At 37.4% G+C, this 21,795-nt stretch overlaps 1 protein-coding gene across 5 annotated transcripts in view; it reads left to right on the top strand.

Moving 5' to 3' along the window:
* LOC308686598 (rho guanine nucleotide exchange factor 1-like) overlaps positions 1–21,383 on the top strand; it is a 31,251-nt gene extending 9,868 nt beyond the window's left edge. For 2 of the 5 annotated variants that reach the window (XM_081395028.1, XM_081395032.1), the window contains 25 exons: positions 23–52; positions 1,682–1,799; positions 1,925–1,979; positions 2,291–2,323; positions 3,618–3,794; positions 8,830–8,971; positions 10,018–10,029; positions 11,235–11,390; positions 12,354–12,544; positions 12,658–12,804; positions 12,935–13,017; positions 13,148–13,273; positions 14,162–14,276; positions 14,537–14,637; positions 14,911–14,985; positions 15,077–15,152; positions 15,251–15,418; positions 15,878–15,965; positions 16,112–16,228; positions 16,400–16,461; positions 16,558–16,701; positions 16,800–16,919; positions 20,252–20,424; positions 20,578–20,678; positions 20,803–21,383. In XM_081395028.1, the coding sequence (XP_081251154.1) occupies positions 23–52; positions 1,682–1,799; positions 1,925–1,979; positions 2,291–2,323; positions 3,618–3,794; positions 8,830–8,971; positions 10,018–10,029; positions 11,235–11,390; positions 12,354–12,544; positions 12,658–12,804; positions 12,935–13,017; positions 13,148–13,273; positions 14,162–14,276; positions 14,537–14,637; positions 14,911–14,985; positions 15,077–15,152; positions 15,251–15,418; positions 15,878–15,965; positions 16,112–16,228; positions 16,400–16,461; positions 16,558–16,701; positions 16,800–16,919; positions 20,252–20,424; positions 20,578–20,652 (2,584 nt within the window). In that variant the 3' untranslated portion in view covers positions 20,653–20,678; positions 20,803–21,383. The remainder of the gene's footprint in view (positions 1–22; positions 53–1,681; positions 1,800–1,924; positions 1,980–2,290; positions 2,324–3,617; positions 3,795–8,829; positions 8,972–10,017; positions 10,030–11,234; positions 11,391–12,353; positions 12,545–12,657; positions 12,805–12,934; positions 13,018–13,147; positions 13,274–14,161; positions 14,277–14,536; positions 14,638–14,910; positions 14,986–15,076; positions 15,153–15,250; positions 15,419–15,877; positions 15,966–16,111; positions 16,229–16,399; positions 16,462–16,557; positions 16,702–16,799; positions 16,920–20,251; positions 20,425–20,577; positions 20,679–20,802) is intronic. The other 3 variants (XM_081395030.1, XM_081395029.1, XM_081395031.1) reach the window with 3 other exon arrangements.
* The last annotated feature ends 412 nt before the right edge of the window (positions 21,384–21,795 follow it).

Raw genomic sequence — 21,795 nt, 5'->3', positions numbered from 1 at the left:
ATTTCTGTTTCGCTTTTTGCAGCCCTTCAATTGTTGCCGACAAGGACAAAGGGTGAGTTGTCTTTTTCTTCTTCTTTTTTCCGCAGTAGTCATTTGCATGGTTTGACTGGTTTGAGGTTTTGTCATTTCTTTTATGTGGTTGTAAAAGTTTATATTCACTTTTCTGTAGAGGTAATCCATATTTTGTCCAACTGAAAATTGTTTTAAGGGAATGTTTTCATGAAAATATTAGTCATTTCTTGAAGTTAAGGTAGATTGGTTGTTTTGAGTTTATTTAAAAAAAAAAATTGGTGCATTTATTAAAAAAAATAAATAAAAAAAAATAACACGGTTGAAGTTAGCGCATAGTGTGTCCATAAGAGCAGCTGTTGGTCATGCCATTGGTCAATTTAGTCATGCACAGATGTGTCACGTAATCCATGTGTACATGAGACAATGGACATTCTCATGTGCACAGTCTCCACCTCCAGACTTCTGTCCCCCTCCCCTTTTCAGCACTCCTTCCCCTCCCTCTTCTCTTTCTCCCCCTTCACTGGAGATTCTGCTGCTTTTTTAGAGTGATGGAAAGGGTTTGATGCCAATTAAAGATCTCCCCTGAGGTACTTGGACAACTTCATAGTATGCTACGGGGGTTGCATTGACAAGTCACTGATCACATAATTTCAGTTGCACTTTGCCAATATATGGCAACAGTCAAACTTGGGAAAATACTTTGATCTACATACAGCGGCTTACTATTCATATTTTACTATTACTGTTAATATTTTAAATAAATGCTGCTCTTTTGATTGTTCTAGTCATTAAGGAGTCCTGAAAAAATATATATTATGGTTTCCACAAAAATATGATGATAAGAATAATTTTTTTTTTTTTAGCACCAAATCAGCATATTAGATTTGTTTTGTGAAGGATCATGTGTGAATCTCAAGACTGGAGTTATGGCTGTTGAAAACTTAGCTTTGCCATCACAGGAAAAAACGTCTGAGATGGTTCTTGGTTTTTTTAGAAAACCAACATTTTGCGAACCAACCTGAAACATAAAGGGTGACAAAAACCATAAGTGTCATAGTGCCAAAATTACATTGTTGAAGTGGTTCTTACAACACATTAAACTATAAAGCGACTTTTTAAATATTTTAGGACTCTCTATAACCATTTCTGGGGCCGGTTACAGCTTTTACGTAAATGGGCACTAAGTTGCAAATTACGCACTACTAAATATTTTTCCATTGCATTATTAAACTTAGTTGAAGCGTAACTTTACATATAAACTAAATTTTAGTTCATATGTAAATAAAGCCTCTGATCAGGAGGAATTGTTGGAATAAAATAGCAGACAGATTGAACTGCATAAATAAGTTCTTGTTTTACCTGACAGACTTCAATTCTTTAGACATATACGATAATTCTGACATTTACACTCGTTTACATTTTAGGAAAGAGAACATTATGTGAATAGATTTCTTTGTTAGCGGCTCATCAACACAAACTCGTCCTACAGCGCGCCGCTGTGTGCATCTGTCCCATTGGTCTTTGTTGTGCATGTCAAATAAAATCAGTCATAATCAATAAATGTCATTTCTTATGTTTTTTTGTATTGGTACTTATTTATTTATCCTAATTAATTTCGTTTCAAATACAGTTTCTGAATATTATTTACATTTAAAATATGTTCCTTCAGTAACTCCATCTTTGGAGCAGTGGCGTTCTATATGAAGCACCTTGGCGTCAAGACAAGAGCACTTGACAACAAGAAGACTAAGTCAGGATGGCGACCGTCTGTCCCTTCTGTGTTAAAGGTTTGATTACATACTCAATAGTTCATTAACATAATATAAATTCCTATATTTGTGACTGTATCGACTGTATTTGTTTTATCTGTATCGAATGTCTAATTGTATTTATTTCTGTTTGTGTTGAACAGCCATGGGGAACCAGCAAACCCACCAGAAACCTAGGGAAACTACCTACATTCTCCCGTATGTACTACACAGAATCCCTTCATTCCCCTTCCTTTGAACACACGCCCTACTTACATCACACTCTCATTGACCAAACCTGTATTATTTCACTGCGCACATCGATTTCCATTCTGCCATTTACACTAATTACCCATTTCATCTCAGACACCTGCTAAGATAATTGAAATCAATGTGCACAAAAACAAGACACTTCTGTTGTTTATATTATGAGAAACATTCTGCATATATTGATTAAAATACCTGCAATATCAACATTTTTTGTAAAATTTAAAGAAACTTGTTTGTGTTGCTATGTTTTCCTCTTGCAGATGATGGTAAGCAAACTAGATTGGACTTTGAAGGTATTATGGTCTGTTCTCTTTGTGTAGATCCTCTATTCTCGGATGGTACATTCCCTTGCTAATCAAATCTAATGCATGTTTGCATGTTCCACTTCAAACACATGGGTTTGTCTGTAGTTTCCGTTTCTTTATCCATCCATGTAGCAAATCTGATATGGTTTTCTGGTTGAGATGACTTTGTTTGATCGAAAAAAGTGTTCTTTAAAGTGGCCCTATTATGCTATTTTAAAGGTTCCTAATTTTGTTTCGGAGGTCTTCAACAACAGGCATCAAAGGTCAAAAAACACTTATTTGTCTCATAATATACATTTCACATCACCACATTTTTCCGTGATTCTCAAACGACTCATCCGAAGATTCAGGCACTCTAAAACCCTCCTTTCCGCGAGCCTACTCTGCTCTGATTGGCCAGATGGCACAGTCTGTTGTGATTGGTCTACCGCTTACAGCGTGTATCTGAAATGAAACGTCCATTACCTTAACTGAATTTCAGCTACGTAGGCTTTCCAAAGCTCAGCGATTTTCACACTGTAAGGACAGTAAAAATGGGGTTGATTTTACCATATCAATCCAAACGCGAGGCAGATGATGAAACATCTATGAAAGAACTAGTTAATCAATCATACTTACAGTTTGTGATTCTGAGGAGCAATTTGGTCCAAATAAAGTGGGTACTGTCCCATCTTTAATGGATAAGCATTTTGTAAATCCCATTTAGACCTCACAGAGATTTGAGAAGCAATCGTCAAAAGGTTATACTGCTGTGGTAATTTCAACCACTGACTCTTTACATCTTCAATTCTTTCTTTTGGGAGACAATAACTTTATTTATCGTGCACTTTCGACTTTGCAGACCGTTTACATTCACAGACAGCTATATTACACACTGACTACATGAAAGGCAATATTCGAAAAAGCATAATAGGGGCACTTTAATGCTTGCTTACAAATCTTTTCATGATCCTACCATTACAATATTCTAAGGGTGATGTATTCATCAATGGATTATACTTTGTTTTCATGTGTGATGTTTGTCTGTGTTTGGTTTCTCCTTTTGATTTCTTTCCTATTCTTTTTGTGATTTTTGGGCTTGGCGGACCCTGAAAACCGCTTTTCCCAATGAATGACTAACACTGTTGGATCAAACTCCAGATTGCCCCCTTCCCCTTCATCTAGTTGTCATGTTTTCTTGTTAGAACCACACAATGATCATGTCCATGTTTAATAATAGTTTATAATCGCACATGATTAATGTGCTGCTCTCATTTCTCTCTCTCACTTTCTCTTGGTCTAGTAAAGCCAGTCAAACCAGTTGCCACTCCTCATCGACCGTCCATAAGTGATGGCAACACCACTCCAGGGCGAAAAGCTGGTGTGGCAGGGTCAGGTAGCACCCATGGCTCGGAGAGCAGTGAAGAGTCGGCCATCAGCGTCAGTGTGACTCCCAGCCCCGACTCTCAAAGTGACACAGGTGAGGATCAGAAAATGTCTCATGCATGTTTTTGATTTATGCACATTGGACATCTGGGAAATCAACAAACATGGTATGTTTGAGTCATCTGGGAATATAAAGGTATATGAAAACAATTCATACAAATCTATGCTGCCACCATACTTTTTCATTGATGCACAGGTATTAAAAGTGTGGCTGATACAGGTAAGCTGTTAAAGGTAGGCTAGGCAATTGTGGAGAGGCTAGCGATTGAAAGTTAGCTTTGAAAGCATGAGATCCCACCTTCCCTTCAGAGCGTCTCCAAAGCCACGCCTCCTTCAAAACACATGAACGCACACAACAGATTCTGCAAAGCGTCATGGGAGACGGTGTTAAATAACCTCATGTCTCAAAGCACATAACATTACAATAATAATGAACATAAACAACTTACAGAGCTCTTATTTACCACCTGACTGCTGCAGATTAATTTCAGTGTTGATAGTGTTGACATAGACACGCATAAGTCCGACAACAGCTCAGAGTAGAACATCACAGGTTTCCATCTTGTAATAACGGTTACTACATGGCGTGAACGCAGCATAAGCTCATTGTTTTGGTTCAGGAGGAACTGTAAAAGTCGACTGCTGTTTGTTTGTGGTACTCAGTAACTGTGCATACTACTCTGCATAGCTTTAAGGAATGTGCTGATGACGTGTGCTGTCTGCGTGAACAGGGTGTTCAAAGGTATGGAAATACATATGTTGACAGGCAGGTAGGACATTGAATCATTGCATTCGGACTGGACAATTTTTTTGGTCCTGAGACTTCCACAGTAGATGGAACATGCGTAGATATGTACATGTTTTAATATTTAGACCACTTTTTTTTTTTTATTGATTGCTATCATGATGTGAAGAGTTTCAACCAGTATAACAAAGTGTTTATAAAACAAATTGCCTACCTTACCTTTAATTATTTTCATATTCTATACTATTTTGTCTAAATAAAAAAATAAAAAACACAAACTAAAAACATTTTAAATGCTACATTCAAATTTATAAGCATTATAATATACAGTATAAAAAAAAGTTTTTGTTTTGAGATTTGTTTTAAGATTGTGTGTTATTAAAGAGGCTATATGTAGAATTCAAAATATAAGTTTAGGTGTTTTGGCGACACCGGTGGTCGTTAAGTGAACTGCATCCAGCAACTTTTTGCTTGTGCTTGCACTCATGCACATGTGATGTACAAATGACTGAACGTGATTCATGGCCCCATATACTCGAGTATATATATATACAGTATATATATATATTTTTTTTTTCTTTCTCATTCTTCTCTTAGAAAAAAGAAAAGTTGGAAATACCTTTGCAGTGAAATACTGTTAAAAAACATCCCAAACGCCATCCATGCTGCTGACAGCATGTTTAGATGAATATGTAAATATTTTCTGTGTGCTTTCCTCTCAATAACAAAATAAACGCACAACAAAGATGACAGCGGTGAGAAAGTAGCAGTTAAGAAAGCATCTGATCATAGCGATGTGGATGTGTTTGCACCAGCTCTGCGTCTGCATCATGTCAACAGATGAGGTTATTACAATTTCACTGTTATGATAGTTTGACTATGAAGTACATTTTCACCTATCCATCTTTTTCCTACACCCCATGACACTTTGCACGATTATGGGATTAACTTCTGTTAAACCGTAAACAATCAAGAACAGTTTTGCTCTTTGAACACAACAATACACATTTTCAAAAATTGGGTATAATGAGATATTATTCTGCTCAACCATTGAACATTAAAAGGACATTTAAAAGTGTAAAAACATTAACAAATTACTACAACAAATCATGAATAATCTCAAAATTATTTCCCCAGCAATATTACAGAAATGTTAAATACCAAAAATAGGATACATTGGAACAACTGATAATTGGTAACTGATAACCAATAATTGTAACACTAAGTGATATTATTTCAAAGTGATTTCCGTCATTTTGACAGATAACAAACATTGTATTTAACTGCTTTAGAAACATTTCATTAAACACTGCTAATAGGGATTAGAAGTAAAAAAAGAGAGACAGTTACATTTTAAAGCTTGTGTGAAAACAAGCCTGGAAAGAGATGTGACGATTCGGGGACAAAACAAGAGATTCTTAGTGCATTCCAGTAAATCATTCAAGGGATGTATATTATAAGTTAAATGGGAAGAACAGACCACAAATGTGCAGTAAAATGTTGTCTTTTTTTTTTTAGTGTTACAGCGGAATAAAAAGGGAACTAAGAAAACAAACAGGAAGAAAAAAATGCGCCGACTGAAAAGAGCTCTTGCCATAGATATTCTTGTTATACCATGTCAAATTAAAATACCAAGTGTTACGTTATTCTTCTGACGTCTGAAAATAGAAAATGAAGGACGTTTTCCAGCTCATTCAGATTTAGTCAAACTGATGGATAAGGATTAAGACTGTAGTTTTAATAAATCCCTTTTCTTTGCACAACACATTAACATTACAGTACAGACTATCTCTTTTGGCATTATCCTGAACATTGTAAGCATTCAATTCATGTGTCATTGCTCTAGGGAGCACACGTAAAAGCCACATCATTTTAACTTTCTCGGCAAAGAGTCCTTTACATAAAAATCAGTCTACAGGCTTTATAGACAACCTAGGACATTGGGGAAGGTTTCATTACAAGCTGTTCAAACACTGGCAATAAAAAAGCGATTGATACATGAAAATTCTTATATGTAGCCCCTTTAGATTATTTTCTAAACATTTAGTGAGCATTAGATGCTGGCAAAAGTAATCAAAATGTACAAATAAAGGAAATTAGTATGTGCAATTCAGTGTTAGTTTAGTAATATTTATATACTATTATAGTATTGTAACGTGTAGTTCTATGTCTGTTTTGGTTCTGTTTTCCCTGTTCCTGTTTTGCCTGTGTTTCTGATCATTCAGTCAGTTTCCTTTGTTTCATTGTCCGGTATCGTCCATGTTTTTATGTGGTTGTGTGTTAGTTTGCTCCGGCGATCTCCTGTATGTTCCTTTTTGGATTAATAAAGAAGTGTTTGTTTGGATTCTCCTGCATCGTGCGATTACTACTACTACAAAATAAGTATATTATAATTAAAATTACTATATATACTTTTTTTTTTTATATTTTAATTAGTGCTGTCAACGTTAATGCATGCAATTACATTTTTCCAGCAGCATCTGTTTTTTTCTGCCATCCTTTGGCTAGCGTTACATTATATGATCACGTTTTTATTCATGCAAATGCTTTTAAACCATTCAAGCACGACAAGTCAAGAGAGAACGCGCTGTTTATGAACATCCTGTCTTTGTGACACATACACACACAATGCACAGAAAGAAACGCACCAGTATTGTGTGCACAGACAGCGCACAAAATCACTCACTGCTCTTGACTAAAGAACATTTGTAGCTTTAATAAGGATTTAATCTATATTTAATTTATAATTTATGCAGTTCAGACTGTTTGATAACTTTATTCAATTTCTGTATATTTTCTACCTGTTAGACAGGTATGAAGGGGAACAGGTAAATATGACATTTATTATGGGTTTATGTGAGGTTGTTATTTTATGAAGCCTAATAAATGTTTAAAAAAAATTGATAGCTTTCATTCAATTACACTGTAATGTTCAATGGCTATAATTAATGTTTAAAATTATTTTCATTGAGACATCAGTACCTGCATTAGTATCGGTGATACTGGCCTTCATTCATAAAAAGATGCCATTTAACAAGTATTTAAAATATACTGTCTTTATTTTGTTTAATTTAATTTGGAGATTAACTGTGAAATTATTACATTCTGAAATGTATAAAAAAACGTATAAAAACATAAGTGTTTTTAATTGCGATTGATCGCGATTAATCTCAGCATTTTTTTTTAATCTAGTTAATTTTTTAATCAATTGATAGCACTAATTTTAAATTTAAGTACATTTTTGGTCATTTTGTTATGTGCTTTTGTCTGTTTTATATATTTTTTATATTACTATTTAGGTTTTATTTTTATTTTGTTTTTTTACAGTTTGTTTTAGTGCTTCATTTAGCTGCCAAGGCCACATTTCTAATTTTCGTTTAGTTTAAGATTTTCGTCCTAATATTTATATTTTATATTATTTCATCTTTTAACATAATCAAACATGTTAAAAATGTTAAAGGGTTAGTTCACCCAAAAATGAAAATTCTGTCAGTAATTACTCACCCTCATGTTGTTCCAACCCCGTAAGACTTTCGTTCATCTTCGGAACTTAAATTAAGATATTTTTGATGAAATCTGAGTGCTGGATCACTCCTCCACAGGCTTATGGACACTATAACTTGCTGGCCCAGAAAATGTATTAAAGACATTGTTAATATAGTCCAAGTGACTCCAGTGGCTCAATCTTAAGTTTATAAAGCAACAAGAATACTTTTTGTGCGCAAAAACAAACAAAAATAATGACTTTATTCCACTTTTCATTTCCTTCTGCGTAGCGCGTCTGTGTTTCACGTCACCACGTATCACACACATGACCAGCGTCGCCCAATAGTGAGCCTACGTGGTGACGTGCAACACAGACGCGCTACGCAAAAACACTACGTGAAAAGACTCGAGGCCCAGAGAGAAGGAAATGAAAAGTGGAATAAAGTCATTATTTTTGTTTGTTTTTGCGCACAAAAAGTATTCTCGTCGCTTTATAAACTTAAGATTGAGCCACTGGAGTCACTTGGCTATATTAACAATGTCTTTAATACATTTTCTGGGCCAGCAAGTTATAGTGTCCATAAGTCTGTGGAGGAGTGATCCAGCACTCAGATTTCATCAAAAATATCTTAATTTGTGTACCGAAGATGAACAAAAGTCTTACGGGGTTGGAACAACATGAGGGTGAGTAATTACTGACAGAATTTTCATTTTTGGGTGAACTAACCCTTTAATAGTTTTAGTTAACGATAAGGTAAAAAAAAAACCTGGACATTAATCATATTGAATGACCCCCTAGTGTTTCATGTGCAGAAATTATGTCTCTTTCCTCGTGTAGGTGTCAATAACAATCGGTCAGACCCCAAACCAGTCTCAGAGGGGGGTGATGCATCTCCTGTCAGCATTGGTGGGGGTCTCACCATCTGTGAACCTCTCTCTGGCATTGACATCCCTCCAGAGGACAGTCAGGAAAGTGGCAGGTAAGAAAGCTGGAAAAAGAATGAGGAGAGTATATAGAGACAACTCATAAAAAATGCTAAACTCACAATGAAATAACTAAACAAACTGTTAGCATACTTTTATAACTGTGCAGAATTAGTTACAGTTTTACCTTCTACTGTATAACAAAGGGAGAGTGGTAAAACTCCCTGTCTGCTTTGTCCTGGGGAGCGTGCTGTGTCCCTCCTGTGCTACTGCTCCTGCTGCTGCCCGCAATATACGCTACCCTCCTTGTGGACAGCAAAGACCAAGATGATCCCTTACTGCGCATACCACCTCCCTCCCTTTCCCCTTTTATCCTAACACCCTTTTTTCCCACTCCTCACTTTTTTCTCTGCATTTTGTTGCCTCATTTTTTTTGTTTCTTGTTGTCTGTTTCTTCCTCATCCCACATGATGTACTGCAATGTGAGTCATTTTTGTAAGCTTTCAGTTTTTGTGAGCGTCCCGCAGTCTTCCTTCGCAGCCATCCAACACTGTGTCCTGCAATGTCGCGCCAAAGCACAAAGCTATCAAAATAAGCAGATTGTGAGATTTGGGCAAATATTACGACCACTCAACTATTTGGAGAGTTATGTTTTTGGTTCTGCAGTTAGAAGGTTGTTATTTAGCAGAAGCTGTCATCCGAAGTGACTTACGGTGCACGTTTGACAGGGAAAATTTAGCAGGAGCAACCTGATGTTATGCGCTATGGTACAAAAGCGATAGTTACTTGAGAGATTTGAACCTTCAGGTCATCAGATTTTAAACTTAAATGTAGCTGCTTTACTTATTGTTTATAGTATATGGCATAAAACTAGCATAACTGAATTAGCTGTGCATTTTTATTTTGCTCGTGCAACTGTCCTTCATGTGGAAGCATTGTTTGTTGCTGTTGTCTGTTGTTGTCTCGCTTTGTTGTTGGCCTTCAGATTTGATTTTCTTCGAGGTTAGTTGGTTTATGGTCGGAAGTTTTGGTTTGGTGTATGTTGATAAACGGTTTGTTGTCAGGTATGCTGTTAACTGTTCGTTGTCCTATGTTTTTACAGAAGGAAGACAAGGTGGGTCTGCGCGAATGTCTCTGGGATTTTCTGCCAGCCTCAAGCTGCTACTGATCCACACATGCTCTTACCAAACACAGATCACATTACGTGATATAATTCATATCGTAGAAATTTTGGAAAATTAGTGGCATGGTTTTTTATGCTTTAGATTCACATACAGACTCACACAGACACTCACTGCATGGCTAAGTATGGTTCTACTCTGGTTTCTGGGCTGTAGGGATTCAGGGCAGAGGTATCTGCTTTTTTGGATTGCTTTGCACAAGTGGAACCCAATTACTTGCCAATAGTGTTTTAGGTGTTCAAATGCATTGCGATGGTGTATATGATACTTTTAGAAAGAAATGGAGATGTTTTTCTAATGTGGATTCTAGAAGGGTTTAGACTGTTGGGGCTGAATGAATCTCCTTGATGAATTAGTTAATAACATGTTATGTAGTATAGTGGTTTTAACATCAGTTGTCTTCACATTTCACTCTCTGTTTCTCACTTCATAATTTTTTACATTTTCTACTTCTATCATCTATTCATGTTACCTTTGATCTGTGGTGTCTAACCTCACTGACATCTGTCTGTCCCTTCCACTGTTTTTTTTTTTAAACATTTCCATGCACTGAAACATTTCTGCGACTTTACGCCTTCCCTTTCCACTCTTGAACCCTTCAATTTCCTTTATTTTCCTATCCTTTCTCCCCCCCTCTCTTATTCTTCATTTTCCTTTTCTTGTCTTTTCATCCTCCTTGTTCATTCCTGTTCCCTTACATCTTACTTTTACCTTTCTTTTCTTCCTCTATCTTTTCTTTCTTTTCTTTTCTTTTCTTTTCTTTTCTTTTCTTTTCTTTTCTTTTCTTTTCTTTTCTTTCTTTTCTCCTTTCTTTCTCCTTCCCCTTTCTTTTCCTCTTTCCCTTTCTTTTGGTTTCTATTTTCACTTCTTTCCTCTTCTATTTCCATTTCTTTTCCTTTGCTTTCCCTTCCTATTCCTTTCCTATATCTTTGTCTTCCTTTTTCCTTTCCTTTCACCCTCCTCTTTCTTTTCCTTTTCTTTCATTTCCTTTTTCCTTACCTATCGTTTCCTTCCCTTCTATTTCCTTTTGCTTCTCTACCTTTTACTTTTTTTCTTTTTTTCCTTTGTTTCCTTTCCTTTCCTTTCCTTCCTCATCCTCTTCTTCTCTTCAACCTCCCACCCTCTCTTGGGTGTTCAGGAATGTGCGGCGCAGTGAGAGCCTTTGTGTGGAGCGGCGTCACTCTCGCCGTGGTGGCTCTACCCGGGCCAAGCAGTCTCGCTCCCGTAGCGACGTGGACCTGCAGTCAACTTCCACTTCCCATCCCCTCTCACCCTCCCCACAGCATTCAGTCCCGTAAGGCAAAGACTAATTGTCACGCACACTCATATACACACCATCCACAGGAGACAGCAGCACAAAAGGCTTCTCAGTAACTCATACTGAGTTCAGAGATTGTGATCATCACTACCTTAAATGGATAGTTCACCCAAAAATGAAAATTCTGTCATTATTTTACTCGCTCTCATGTCAACACAAATGAAGATCTTTTTAAAGAAATCGGAGAGATTTCTGTCCCTCCATTGACATCTACGCAACTACCGCTTTGACGCTGCAAAAAGTTCATAAAGAGATCGTAAAACTAATCCATATTAATTGAGCGGTTTAGTCCAAATTTTCTGAAGAGACTTGGATCGCTTTATATGATGAACAGATTGAATTTAGGCTTTTATTCACATATAAACATTCATCAACTCACACATCAGTTGTGGTAAACGGAAGCTCAAGCATGTTCGCTTGACGTGCGATAACCAATGAGGTTCATTCGCGTGTGTTACACAGCAACCAATGAGGTTCATTCTCGTGTGTTACGCAGCACGTTTGAGCTTCCGCAAGAACCAAGCAGGTTTGGTTGAGCTTCTGTTTATGTTCGCTGATGAATGTTTAAATGTGAATAAAAGCCTAAATTCAATCTGTTCATCACATAAAGCAATCAAGTCTCTTCAGAAAATTTGGACTAAACCGCTCAATTCTTATGGATTAGTTTTTACGATCTCTTCATGAACTTTTTGAGGTGTCAAAGTGGTAGTTGCGTAGCTGTCAATGGAGGGCATTTCATTAAAAAGATCTTCATTTGTATTCCGAAGATGAACGAAAGTCTTACGGTTTTGGAACGACGTGAGGGTGAGTAATTAATGACAGAATGTTAATTCTTTAATTAATTAATTAATTTGGGTGAACTAACCCTTTAACTATTTTCACATTGCTTAACATGCATGTATCCCTTTTCACTTTGTTCCCTTTATTTGTCTCTCACAGTGTGGAAGGTGGATTGTTGACCGATGGCCCCTTCACTGGTCCTGCTTTTGGCCCCTTCCCACAGCAGGAGGAAATGGAGCCCCGCCTCCTAGAGCTTGAGCAGGACCCCCCCAACTGGAGGGAACTTGCCCCCAGTGAGAGCCTGAAAAAACTGAGCAAGAAGGAAATCAAAAGACAAGAAGTCATCAATGGTAATAAATGCAAGAACATAAAAAAAAAATGATAAAAATGCCTTAATGTTTTGTTGGATCTGCTATGTAGCAAGGTGCAATGATGAAAATGTTTTTCTTTCTGTGTCTCTCAGAGCTGTTTGCGACAGAGCACGCTCATGTTCGTATGCTGAGCGTATTGCAAACTGTGTTTTCTAAACCACTGGAAAGGGAAGAGATTATGAGCGTACCTGAGCTGGCCACCATCTTCCCCAGCCTGGATGAGATCATAGAGATGCACTGTACGTAACTACCTCAAATGCATTAATACACTGAAATCTGCATGGTTATAAGATATTTTGATTGCCATTCAAGTTGTACATAAATAGTCACGACAGACTTGATATAGCTAAAATTCATTCTTTTTTTTAGATGCTTTTTATGAGAACCTGAAAAAACTGCGCGAGGAAGATGATTACATTGTCAAAATCATAAGCACGCCACTTCTCAACAGGGTAAGTGGCTTAGAGTGTGCTAAACGCTAGTTTTTCCTTGTTTTTTTAACACTGGGTCATTCAGCATTCATCTTGAATGCTTGAATGTATATTTGCTGTTATACAAGCAGACATGTCTTTATCTCTGTAGTTCAGTGGATCAGAAGGAGAATGGTTTCAGAAGCTTACCGCACGCTTCTGTAGCTACCAGTCCTGGGCTCTGGAGCTGATAAAGAGCAGACAGAAGAAGGACCCCCGTTTTAATCTTTTCATACTGGTACGTTTACACTTAAAACACTGTTGTCCTTGTTATTGCTAGTAGTCGACAGACACAAATGGATTGTCATGGGTAAAAGTGTTAACTTGACTTTTTCTGGAGACTTGCCATCTTGTAGTCATTAGCTACATTTCCATCCACCTATTTTTATGCACATTTTCATCATTCACATAAAAAAACACTGGATGGAAATGCCAAAATGCAAAAAATGCACATGTGCTCAATTGAGTCAGATAAACTTTTTATCCGATAAGAGGACATGTGCATAAACTGCGATGGAAACACATTTACAGAATAAATTCCTCAGTGTGCATCAGAAAAAACATTATGTCTTTGCAATGGGACAGCATAACTAGACTAACCAGCTGACTAATCTCATTGCACAGCATCTGAAATGTTGCTCTAGTCATTCTGAAATGCCTGCGCAAAGTCCCTCGTCAAAGTGATCCGGTATAATTACCTGCCAGAACTGTCTTACACGGCTGTGTTCCCAAACAGCAGGCATCCGCCTCCGAAAGCAAGATAACTTTATTGCGTTTCGTCTGTGCACTCTGAGGTCGCAAGTAATTTATTATATACGAAATGTTTAAATACAGTTGCGTCTCCTATTGCAGGAACTTCCATTTTTCTTAGTGATATTTAGCTGCAGTTTATCAGGAAGTGATAATTTTGTTCTCCTCTGCTCACTGGATGCAAACGGTGCTCGCATTATTCACAGATGTTTTATGTGAAATTCCAATTTTGTGCAGAAGTTAAATTTGCAACTTTGGATGGATACATAGCTATTGTAGTCCAAAATGAATTTCCCCAAAATAGGAAATTCAGTTTTATTCTATTCTGTCTCAGAATGTCTTTTGGGAAATTGAATCTTTTGTGTTTATGTTGTAGGAAGCAGAGAGTAAGCCACAGTGTCGGAGGCTACAGCTGAAGGATATCATTCCCATAGAGATGCAAAGACTAACCAAGTACCCTCTTCTGCTGGCCAATATTGCAAAGGACACAGGTGTGTGTTTCATTTCTATTCATACTTTATTTATAGTAAACCTTTTGTGCAAATAGTGCTGCCTCCAATATTGTAATGTCATAAAATCTTGTCCTTTGGGATTTTTCTCAGCAATTGACAGTATATGCAATTAATTATCCTTAATTTGATTGCTTAATCAGCATATCTGATTATATAATTACTGTTAGACAGCACTAACAATACTGCAATATATTACACAAAAAAAAGTCAAGTTTATAGCCAGTGTCAATTTCTTACAGTGGATGAAGCAGAAAAAGAGAACATTAACCAAGCTGCTGAATCCTGCCGCAAGGTCCTTAACCACGTCAATGAAGAAGTCAAACTCATGGAGAACCTGCTGGTTAGAACATTCAGTTTAAGTTCTTTTAAAAAAAACAGGGTCTACTAAGACTGTGTGGTTTGGCATTGCCTGTAGCATTACTACATTCCAGTATGTTGTTATGTACATATTTAGTGTGATATAAAATTGCTCATACGGTGATAAAAAATGTCAAGTCATATCGCCCACCCTATATGGATAGTTTAAGCTTGATTCATAATTTCTAATATGCATTTTCCACACCACTTCTCTCAACTCTTTTTCTCCTAAATTTCCACTCTTCTTTAAACTCAGATTTTGAAAGACTACCAGCGCCGACTAGACACCTCAGGATTGAAACCCAGTAATGACCTCTACAGTGAGTACAAGGTGAGAAATATCTTGATGTATGTATCAGTCCCGTTACTAATGAAGGCACTCTCAGAATGGTATGATATCCACTCTTTTCTCTATTCATCAGAACATTGATCTGACCAGCAGAAAGATGCTGTATGAAGGATCTCTGACATGGAGGGTGACCAAGGAGAAAGCGATCGGTAATCTTGCAGATTGACGAATTTGATGGTTTTCAGTGTCATCAGTCTGTAATCAAGAACCAGGCCTGTTACTCACTCTATTTTTTGTGTCTTTGCAGATGTGCACTGTGTGTTGCTGTCAGACCTGCTGGTCTTGCTTCAGAAGCAGGATGATAAGATGGTTTTGAAATGTCAGAGCAAAAGCAACATCGCTGCGCAAGACGGCAAACTGATGCTGAGTCCAATCATCAAACTGGAGTCTGTTTTTCTCAGAGACGTGGCCACTGGTGAGTGAGCGTTTTTAATGAGTTTCAGTGAGTTAGCTTGTTGTTTTCTTTCTTTTTCTTTTTTTTTTTAACCTAATTTTTATTATTGATTTTCAAGAAAATGTTTTATATAGTTGTTATGCCCTGCCTAAGGTAAAGGACGCAACATGAAAAGTAAAAAGACTTTAGTTTGAAACAATAAAGATTTTTTTTTTTAATAATTGAATGCTTTAATGGCAATGAAAAATGGATTTTAACTTTAGGAACCGACAAGGCCAAAATATCAAACAGAAAAGCTAAACAGTTTCTCTCTAACTAAACCTTATTCAGAAAAAAAGAAAAGAAAATTAACTTACCTGACTCTTTAAGCATAAACAATAAATAAAAAACGAATAGCATCAGACTCCCTACTAAACTATATATATATGTATTCTGAAGAACATAAGTTTGATATGCAGTTACTTTCGTTCTTTCCATCAGACCCGAAGGCCCTCTACGTCATCTTCACCTGGGAGAGCGGAGCACAGATCTATGAACTAGTGGCTCAGACCGTAGGGGAGAGGAAAAAGTGAGCATGTGAACCATATAAAGCCACTTATATGGAACGTTTACATGAATGACTGACAAGCAGATTATATGAAATTTTGCTTTTGATGAATTGAGATCCAAAGCATATAATTTGATCTGACACTCACAGTCTGTTTAATGCTTCAGTTGGACAGAGGCGATCAAAAATACGGTTGAAGAGTTGAAAAAGAAGGTTGGGAAACCGCTGGAAAGAAATAGAGGTGGCAGCACGCCCAGCAGCTCCATCGGACCTGCATATAACTCGTGAGTGTGGTTGTGGTTGTTGTTGTTGTTGTTGTTGTTGGATGGGTTTTTTTTTGGCAAATGACAAGGCCCCATAAAAGAATACAAGCATCCTTTTAGAATGGCGTTCCACCACTTGCCTACTCTAAGCCAACTTCAGTCATCAAAGCTCTTTCCATTTCTCTTCTCCAGTTTTAATCCTCCTCTTAGCCCCACTGAGAATGGAGGAGACCTGTTGAAAAGTCGCAGTATTGGTGAGATTTTTGGCTCTTGGAAACTTGGATATTAAGCCTATCCATGTAATTTTACTGTGGTGTTTTATTGTGACTGTGTGCTTTATTTCACCATAGGGCGATTTAAAGACACTCTTACTGATGAAAAGGTTAGAGAAACTGATCCTTCACTCATAGACTACCTAGCTGCCCATGGCTTTGACCTGCTCACCCACAGCCACACCCCTCCAGAGAAGTCCGCTAATGGTGCTTTGGACGAAGGTCAGCATTTATGAAATTTTATACAATTCTAACAGGCTGCATTGCACCCCTACAATTTTATTCCATGCTTAATCTTCGTGCTTGTATACCTCTCGCAGTCATGTATTTGAAGAGGCTATTTGTTGGGAGTATTAGCCTGTCAGATGATTCTCAGACTCTTGGGGAAAATGGAGGGATGGCACCTGAAAGCCAGGAGGCAGATGGAGTTCATTCGTCAGGTACTGCACACATTAGGGCTGTTTTCGACTAAGGATTTTCATAGTCGAATCTGATTCGTTAGATTTTGCCGTAGTCGACTGATAGTCGAACCTTTTTTTTTTCTTTTTTTTTTTTAGATAGCAGCTAGATTTTTTCCATTTCAAACAAAAGAGCTAAAAAACACATATATATCACACATATATCATAACATTTCATAAACATGAGGAGCAATATGATAGAGAAATTTGGTGATGGTTGTTTAGGTACATTAAATCACGTAAAGCTTTTTCACGCCCATGAGAACCGCGTGGAGTCAACTCACAGCCGCTCCGCAGCCCTGCTGAAAATGTGAAGCAGAAACGCTTAATATCAGATAACGTCCATAATAATTGGACTCTGGGTTCGATTTTTGACCATTTTCAGTGGTTATGAGGAGCAATATGAGAGGGAAATTTGGTAATTGTTGTTTAGGTACATTAAACAACGTAAAGCTTTTTAACGCACATGAGAACCGTGTGGAGTCAGCTTTTTAACGCACATGAGAACCGTGTGGAGTCAACTCACAGCCGCTCCGCAGCCCTGCTGAAAATGTGAAGCAGAAACGCTTAATATCAGATAACGTCCATAATAATTGGACTCTGGGTTCGATTTTTTTTTATCATTTTAAGTGGTTATGTGGAGCAACATGAGAGGGGAATTTGGTAATCATTGTTTAGGTACATTAAACCATGTAAAGCTTTTAACGCACATGAGAACCGTGTGGAGTCAACTCACAGCCGCTCCGCAGCCCTGCTGAAAATGTGAAGCAGATTTTTGAATACATTTTTATTTATTTACATTAGTAAGCTACAGGACATCGTCTTTTAAAACATGACCTGAAAAAATAAAATAAAAATGGTACCCAGCCCTTCTGAAAATGCGAATGCGTCTCTGTCCCCAGCGCATTTCAAACCAAACTGACGCCCATGTATTCGACTATGAGGTTCATAGTCGAATCAGACCTCTCCGAATCGAATCGTTGAATCCTCGACTATTAGAAGTCAGCCCTAGCACACATATTGCTTTAGGTTTTAAGCTGAAGAGGTTCAGCCTCACACTTAATCATCAAGTACAGCTGTGATCCCTCCTAACCAAACCTCATTCAAGTCTGTGATAAATCCTAGTAAAAAATGTTGCTGTATAAGATTATTATTATGTGTGTGCAGGTCCGTAGCCAGACTATTGAAAGGGGGGGTTCTTTTTTTCAAAAAGTGGACCTTTTTGCAGTTTTTCTCCTCCTTTTGTATTTAGAGCCGGATTAGCAATTCCCTGTGCCCTGGGCATCAAGAGTAAGGCCCCGGCGTAGTTAGGGGGGTTCGGGGGCATGCTCCCCCGAGAAAATTTGGATTTCTCTGATCTACATATGTGCAATTTAGGACTTTTGAAGGCCAAAAAATTATAAGAAATAGGCTAGCTTTAAAACCTTGTCATAAGATTATTTGTCAATACCTGCTCTCTCCTCATCTTCATATTTCTTATTGTCTCAGTATTCTTATACTGGCCTATTTCTACCTCTCCTAAAGCTGAACTTTGACTGATAGTCTTTTCATTTTCATCTGTGTCAGTGACGAAAGTATAGGCTCAACTGATATTTATAGCCTATGTTTTATGAATCATTTTCTTAGACAAGTTAATTTACTCAATGCTAAAGCTGTAGCCTAATTCAGTAGGCCTTGACATTAGGAACCTTCTCGAAGCTTTGGAATTTGAAAACGTCTGTTTTTAAATGTTAAAAGTAATTTTAAATCATACAAATTATAGTCTACGTTTAACGCAGTTGGTGGAATTGGCAGACGTTCCCTTAAGCATCGTGCGCTGTGGAAACGCGTCAAAGCATTCTCAGGGATAATTATGCTGCATTATTGCACGAATGATTTTGAATGAATATTTTCATCATGTCGATATACAATGTTCACATAATATTAAAACTAATCTTGCTATTGATTGTTAGACCCGACCCTACAGAACAAATGTCCGGCTAATATCGAACCTAAAACGAATTTACCGCGCTCAACCAGCGGGAGTGCATTTCACGAATTATAATCGCTGGCATCAGTCCGAGGGAGGAAAGTCTGCGTGAACCCGCGTAGATGCACTTTATGCAGTGAAGACTGTAAAGTGTTTGATAACTTTATTACATTTCTGTGTAGGCTATTTCTTCCTACCTGTCAGTGCCCCTTAGATGTCATGTGCCCCTGGGCAGGTGACCAGTTGCCCTAATGGTTAATCCGGCCCTCACCTGCCATGTCTATCGGTTCGCTTTCGGGTTCTACTTTCCGCGACTGCTCAACTGGGTTATAGGTTGCCAGGTTGAGGTGACAAACGGGTTGAAATTGAATATGGTGTGTGGATTGTGTGAATACAATGCATTTAATACAAGATCTGGCAACTGGTCAACATTAGACAAACATATTGGTCCGATTATTCATTAAAGGAGTTTGGACCATGCAAATTACGGGAGTTTCCCGGGAGAAATAACAAACCAGGAGGGGTCCGGGAGATAGTGTTAAAAACGGGAGAAACCCGGGAAAAACGGGAGGGTTGACAGCTATGCGCGGCACACACTAGTCCAGCTACAATAATCATATTAATTTGAAACAGCAACCCAGAATATTTGTCACAAGCATTGATTAAAACAATGATGACAATAATCACATGAAAAAAAAAACGAAAAAAAAAATGACTTAAATTCTGGACCTTTGGCAGTGAGGAAGGGGGGTTCGTTCGAACCACCCGAACCCCCCCTGCCTACGGGCTTGGTGTGTATAATGTTTAGAAATTACAATAATCTTTTAGATGTATTTAAGTATATATACATAGATATACGCATATAATAAGGTCCCATTAGTTAACATTAGTTAATGCACTAACTTACAATGAGCAATACATTTGTAACTGTATTTATTCATCTTAACTTTAATTAATACAAATACAACTGTTCATTGTTTGTTCATGTTAACTCATGCCTATTGAATAATATTACAGAGTAGACACAACTTTGATTTTATTAATGTATTTGTAAATGTTGAATTAAATGCTTTAGAAGTATTCTCTCTCTCTCTCTCTCTCTCTCTCTCTCTCTCTCTCTCTCTCTCTCTCTCTCTCTCTCTCTCTCTCTCTCTCTCTCTCTCTCTCTCTCTCTCTCTCTCTCTCTCTCTCTCTCTCTCTCTCTCTCTCTCTCTCTCTCTCTCTCTATATATATATATATATATATATATATATATATATATATATATATATATATATATATATATATATATAATACAAACACACACACATTTTGAAATTCCTGATGCCTTTTTTCCCCTCTCAGTGGAGGAATCCAGCACAGAAGGAAGAACTGAAGGAGAAGAGGATGGGGGAGATGGAGGGAATAAAGGAGAAGGGGAAAGAGGGATCAGCGCTCCTCTTGTACTTTCTCAGGAACGCATGGAGGAGGTGCAGAGGAGACTGCATGTTCTCGAGGAGCAACTGAAGAGACTGCAGGTGAGGAGGAATCAATTGCATTTGTGAAACCGAACGGTCAGTTCTTCAGTTCTTGAAGAGGAAGAGAGAAGTAATAGGGCTCCATCCGAGTTAGGGGAAGCTGAGAGAGGTGTCCTTACTAATATGTATCTCTGGTGTTCTGTTTGTTCCCAGGCTGTTGAGGAGGACCATTATAAGTTGCAAGAAGCTCTTGCTAAATATTCACTTCAGGGTGGCCATTTCAACTGAGAAACATCACAACTTGCTGTTACAAGGTACGACTACATACTAAATAAAATACTGTAATCTTTATTTTTACTGTAATCTTTATATTTTTGCCATTCTGTTTTATGTAAGTATAGCAGCTCAGTCTCTGTCATCTGTCCTTTTTGTCCTCAGATCACTGTATGTGCTGGACTTGAGACTTGCTTTTCGGGGATTCGCTGATTGACTAATGCTGCCTGAATGTTCCTGCTCTTATCTCATCTCTCTTCTCAACTGTTCTTTCAGAAGATAGACAGCAGGCAGTTTCCATACCACTGAGAAATGAAATGAAGTGGGTGTTGAGAAATTATAGTGATCATTGTGTATGAATGAGTGTGTATGTGATTCTGTTGAGAGGTGTGAGAGAGAGTCTTTCCAAAAAATGCCAAAGAAATGTGCAACAACTAGAGAGATATCAGAGCGAAACGCTAAGTGTGCATGTGGAAGCATTATAACATGCACGCACACACAAAGATTAACCTGTCTAAGCATGTCAAAAGTAATTTAGTACCAAAAGACTATCTATATTCATAGAAAAGTATAGTGAATGCAGTCTGACACATATGAAGCCTACTGCTCAGACTGTAGTTCAATAAGGTTTTCAGTAAGTTAATTCAAACAGATAATGTGCCCTTTCATATTTCTTTTTGCCATTTTTTTAAGATAATGTTCACTCATCTTAATATTTATTACCATACACCATTACATGCATTTTCAAAAATTACAGATTTTGAAATGGATATATATATATATATATATATATATATATATATATATATATATATATATATATATATATATATATATATATATATATATATATATATATATATATATATATTGAAATATAGGTTGTTCTTTTTTTCTTTTTTTTTGCAGAGTATTGAGCCTTTTGTAACTTGCATTGGCCAAACTGTTGTAAATGGAGAGTAAAAGCACGGAAAACCCTTGTTTTTTTATTTTATTTTTTTACACATCAGAAATCCTGTTATTGCTCTATGAACGAGTAAAGAAATGCTAAGTAGGAGAGATCAATACATGGATGAGGAAGGGGAAGTAGAGAGGAGGTTTGGGGATGCTTGGCTTGCTTTAAGTTAAGTCTAACCCCTCTGCAGTAAAACCAGGCAA

The sequence above is a fragment of the Scardinius erythrophthalmus genome, assembly GCF_964197995.2.
Source record: "Scardinius erythrophthalmus genome assembly, contig: HAP1_SCAFFOLD_481, whole genome shotgun sequence".
Classification (NCBI taxonomy): domain Eukaryota; kingdom Metazoa; phylum Chordata; class Actinopteri; order Cypriniformes; family Leuciscidae; genus Scardinius; species Scardinius erythrophthalmus.
This window is presented reverse-complemented; position numbering and strand designations above follow the sequence as displayed.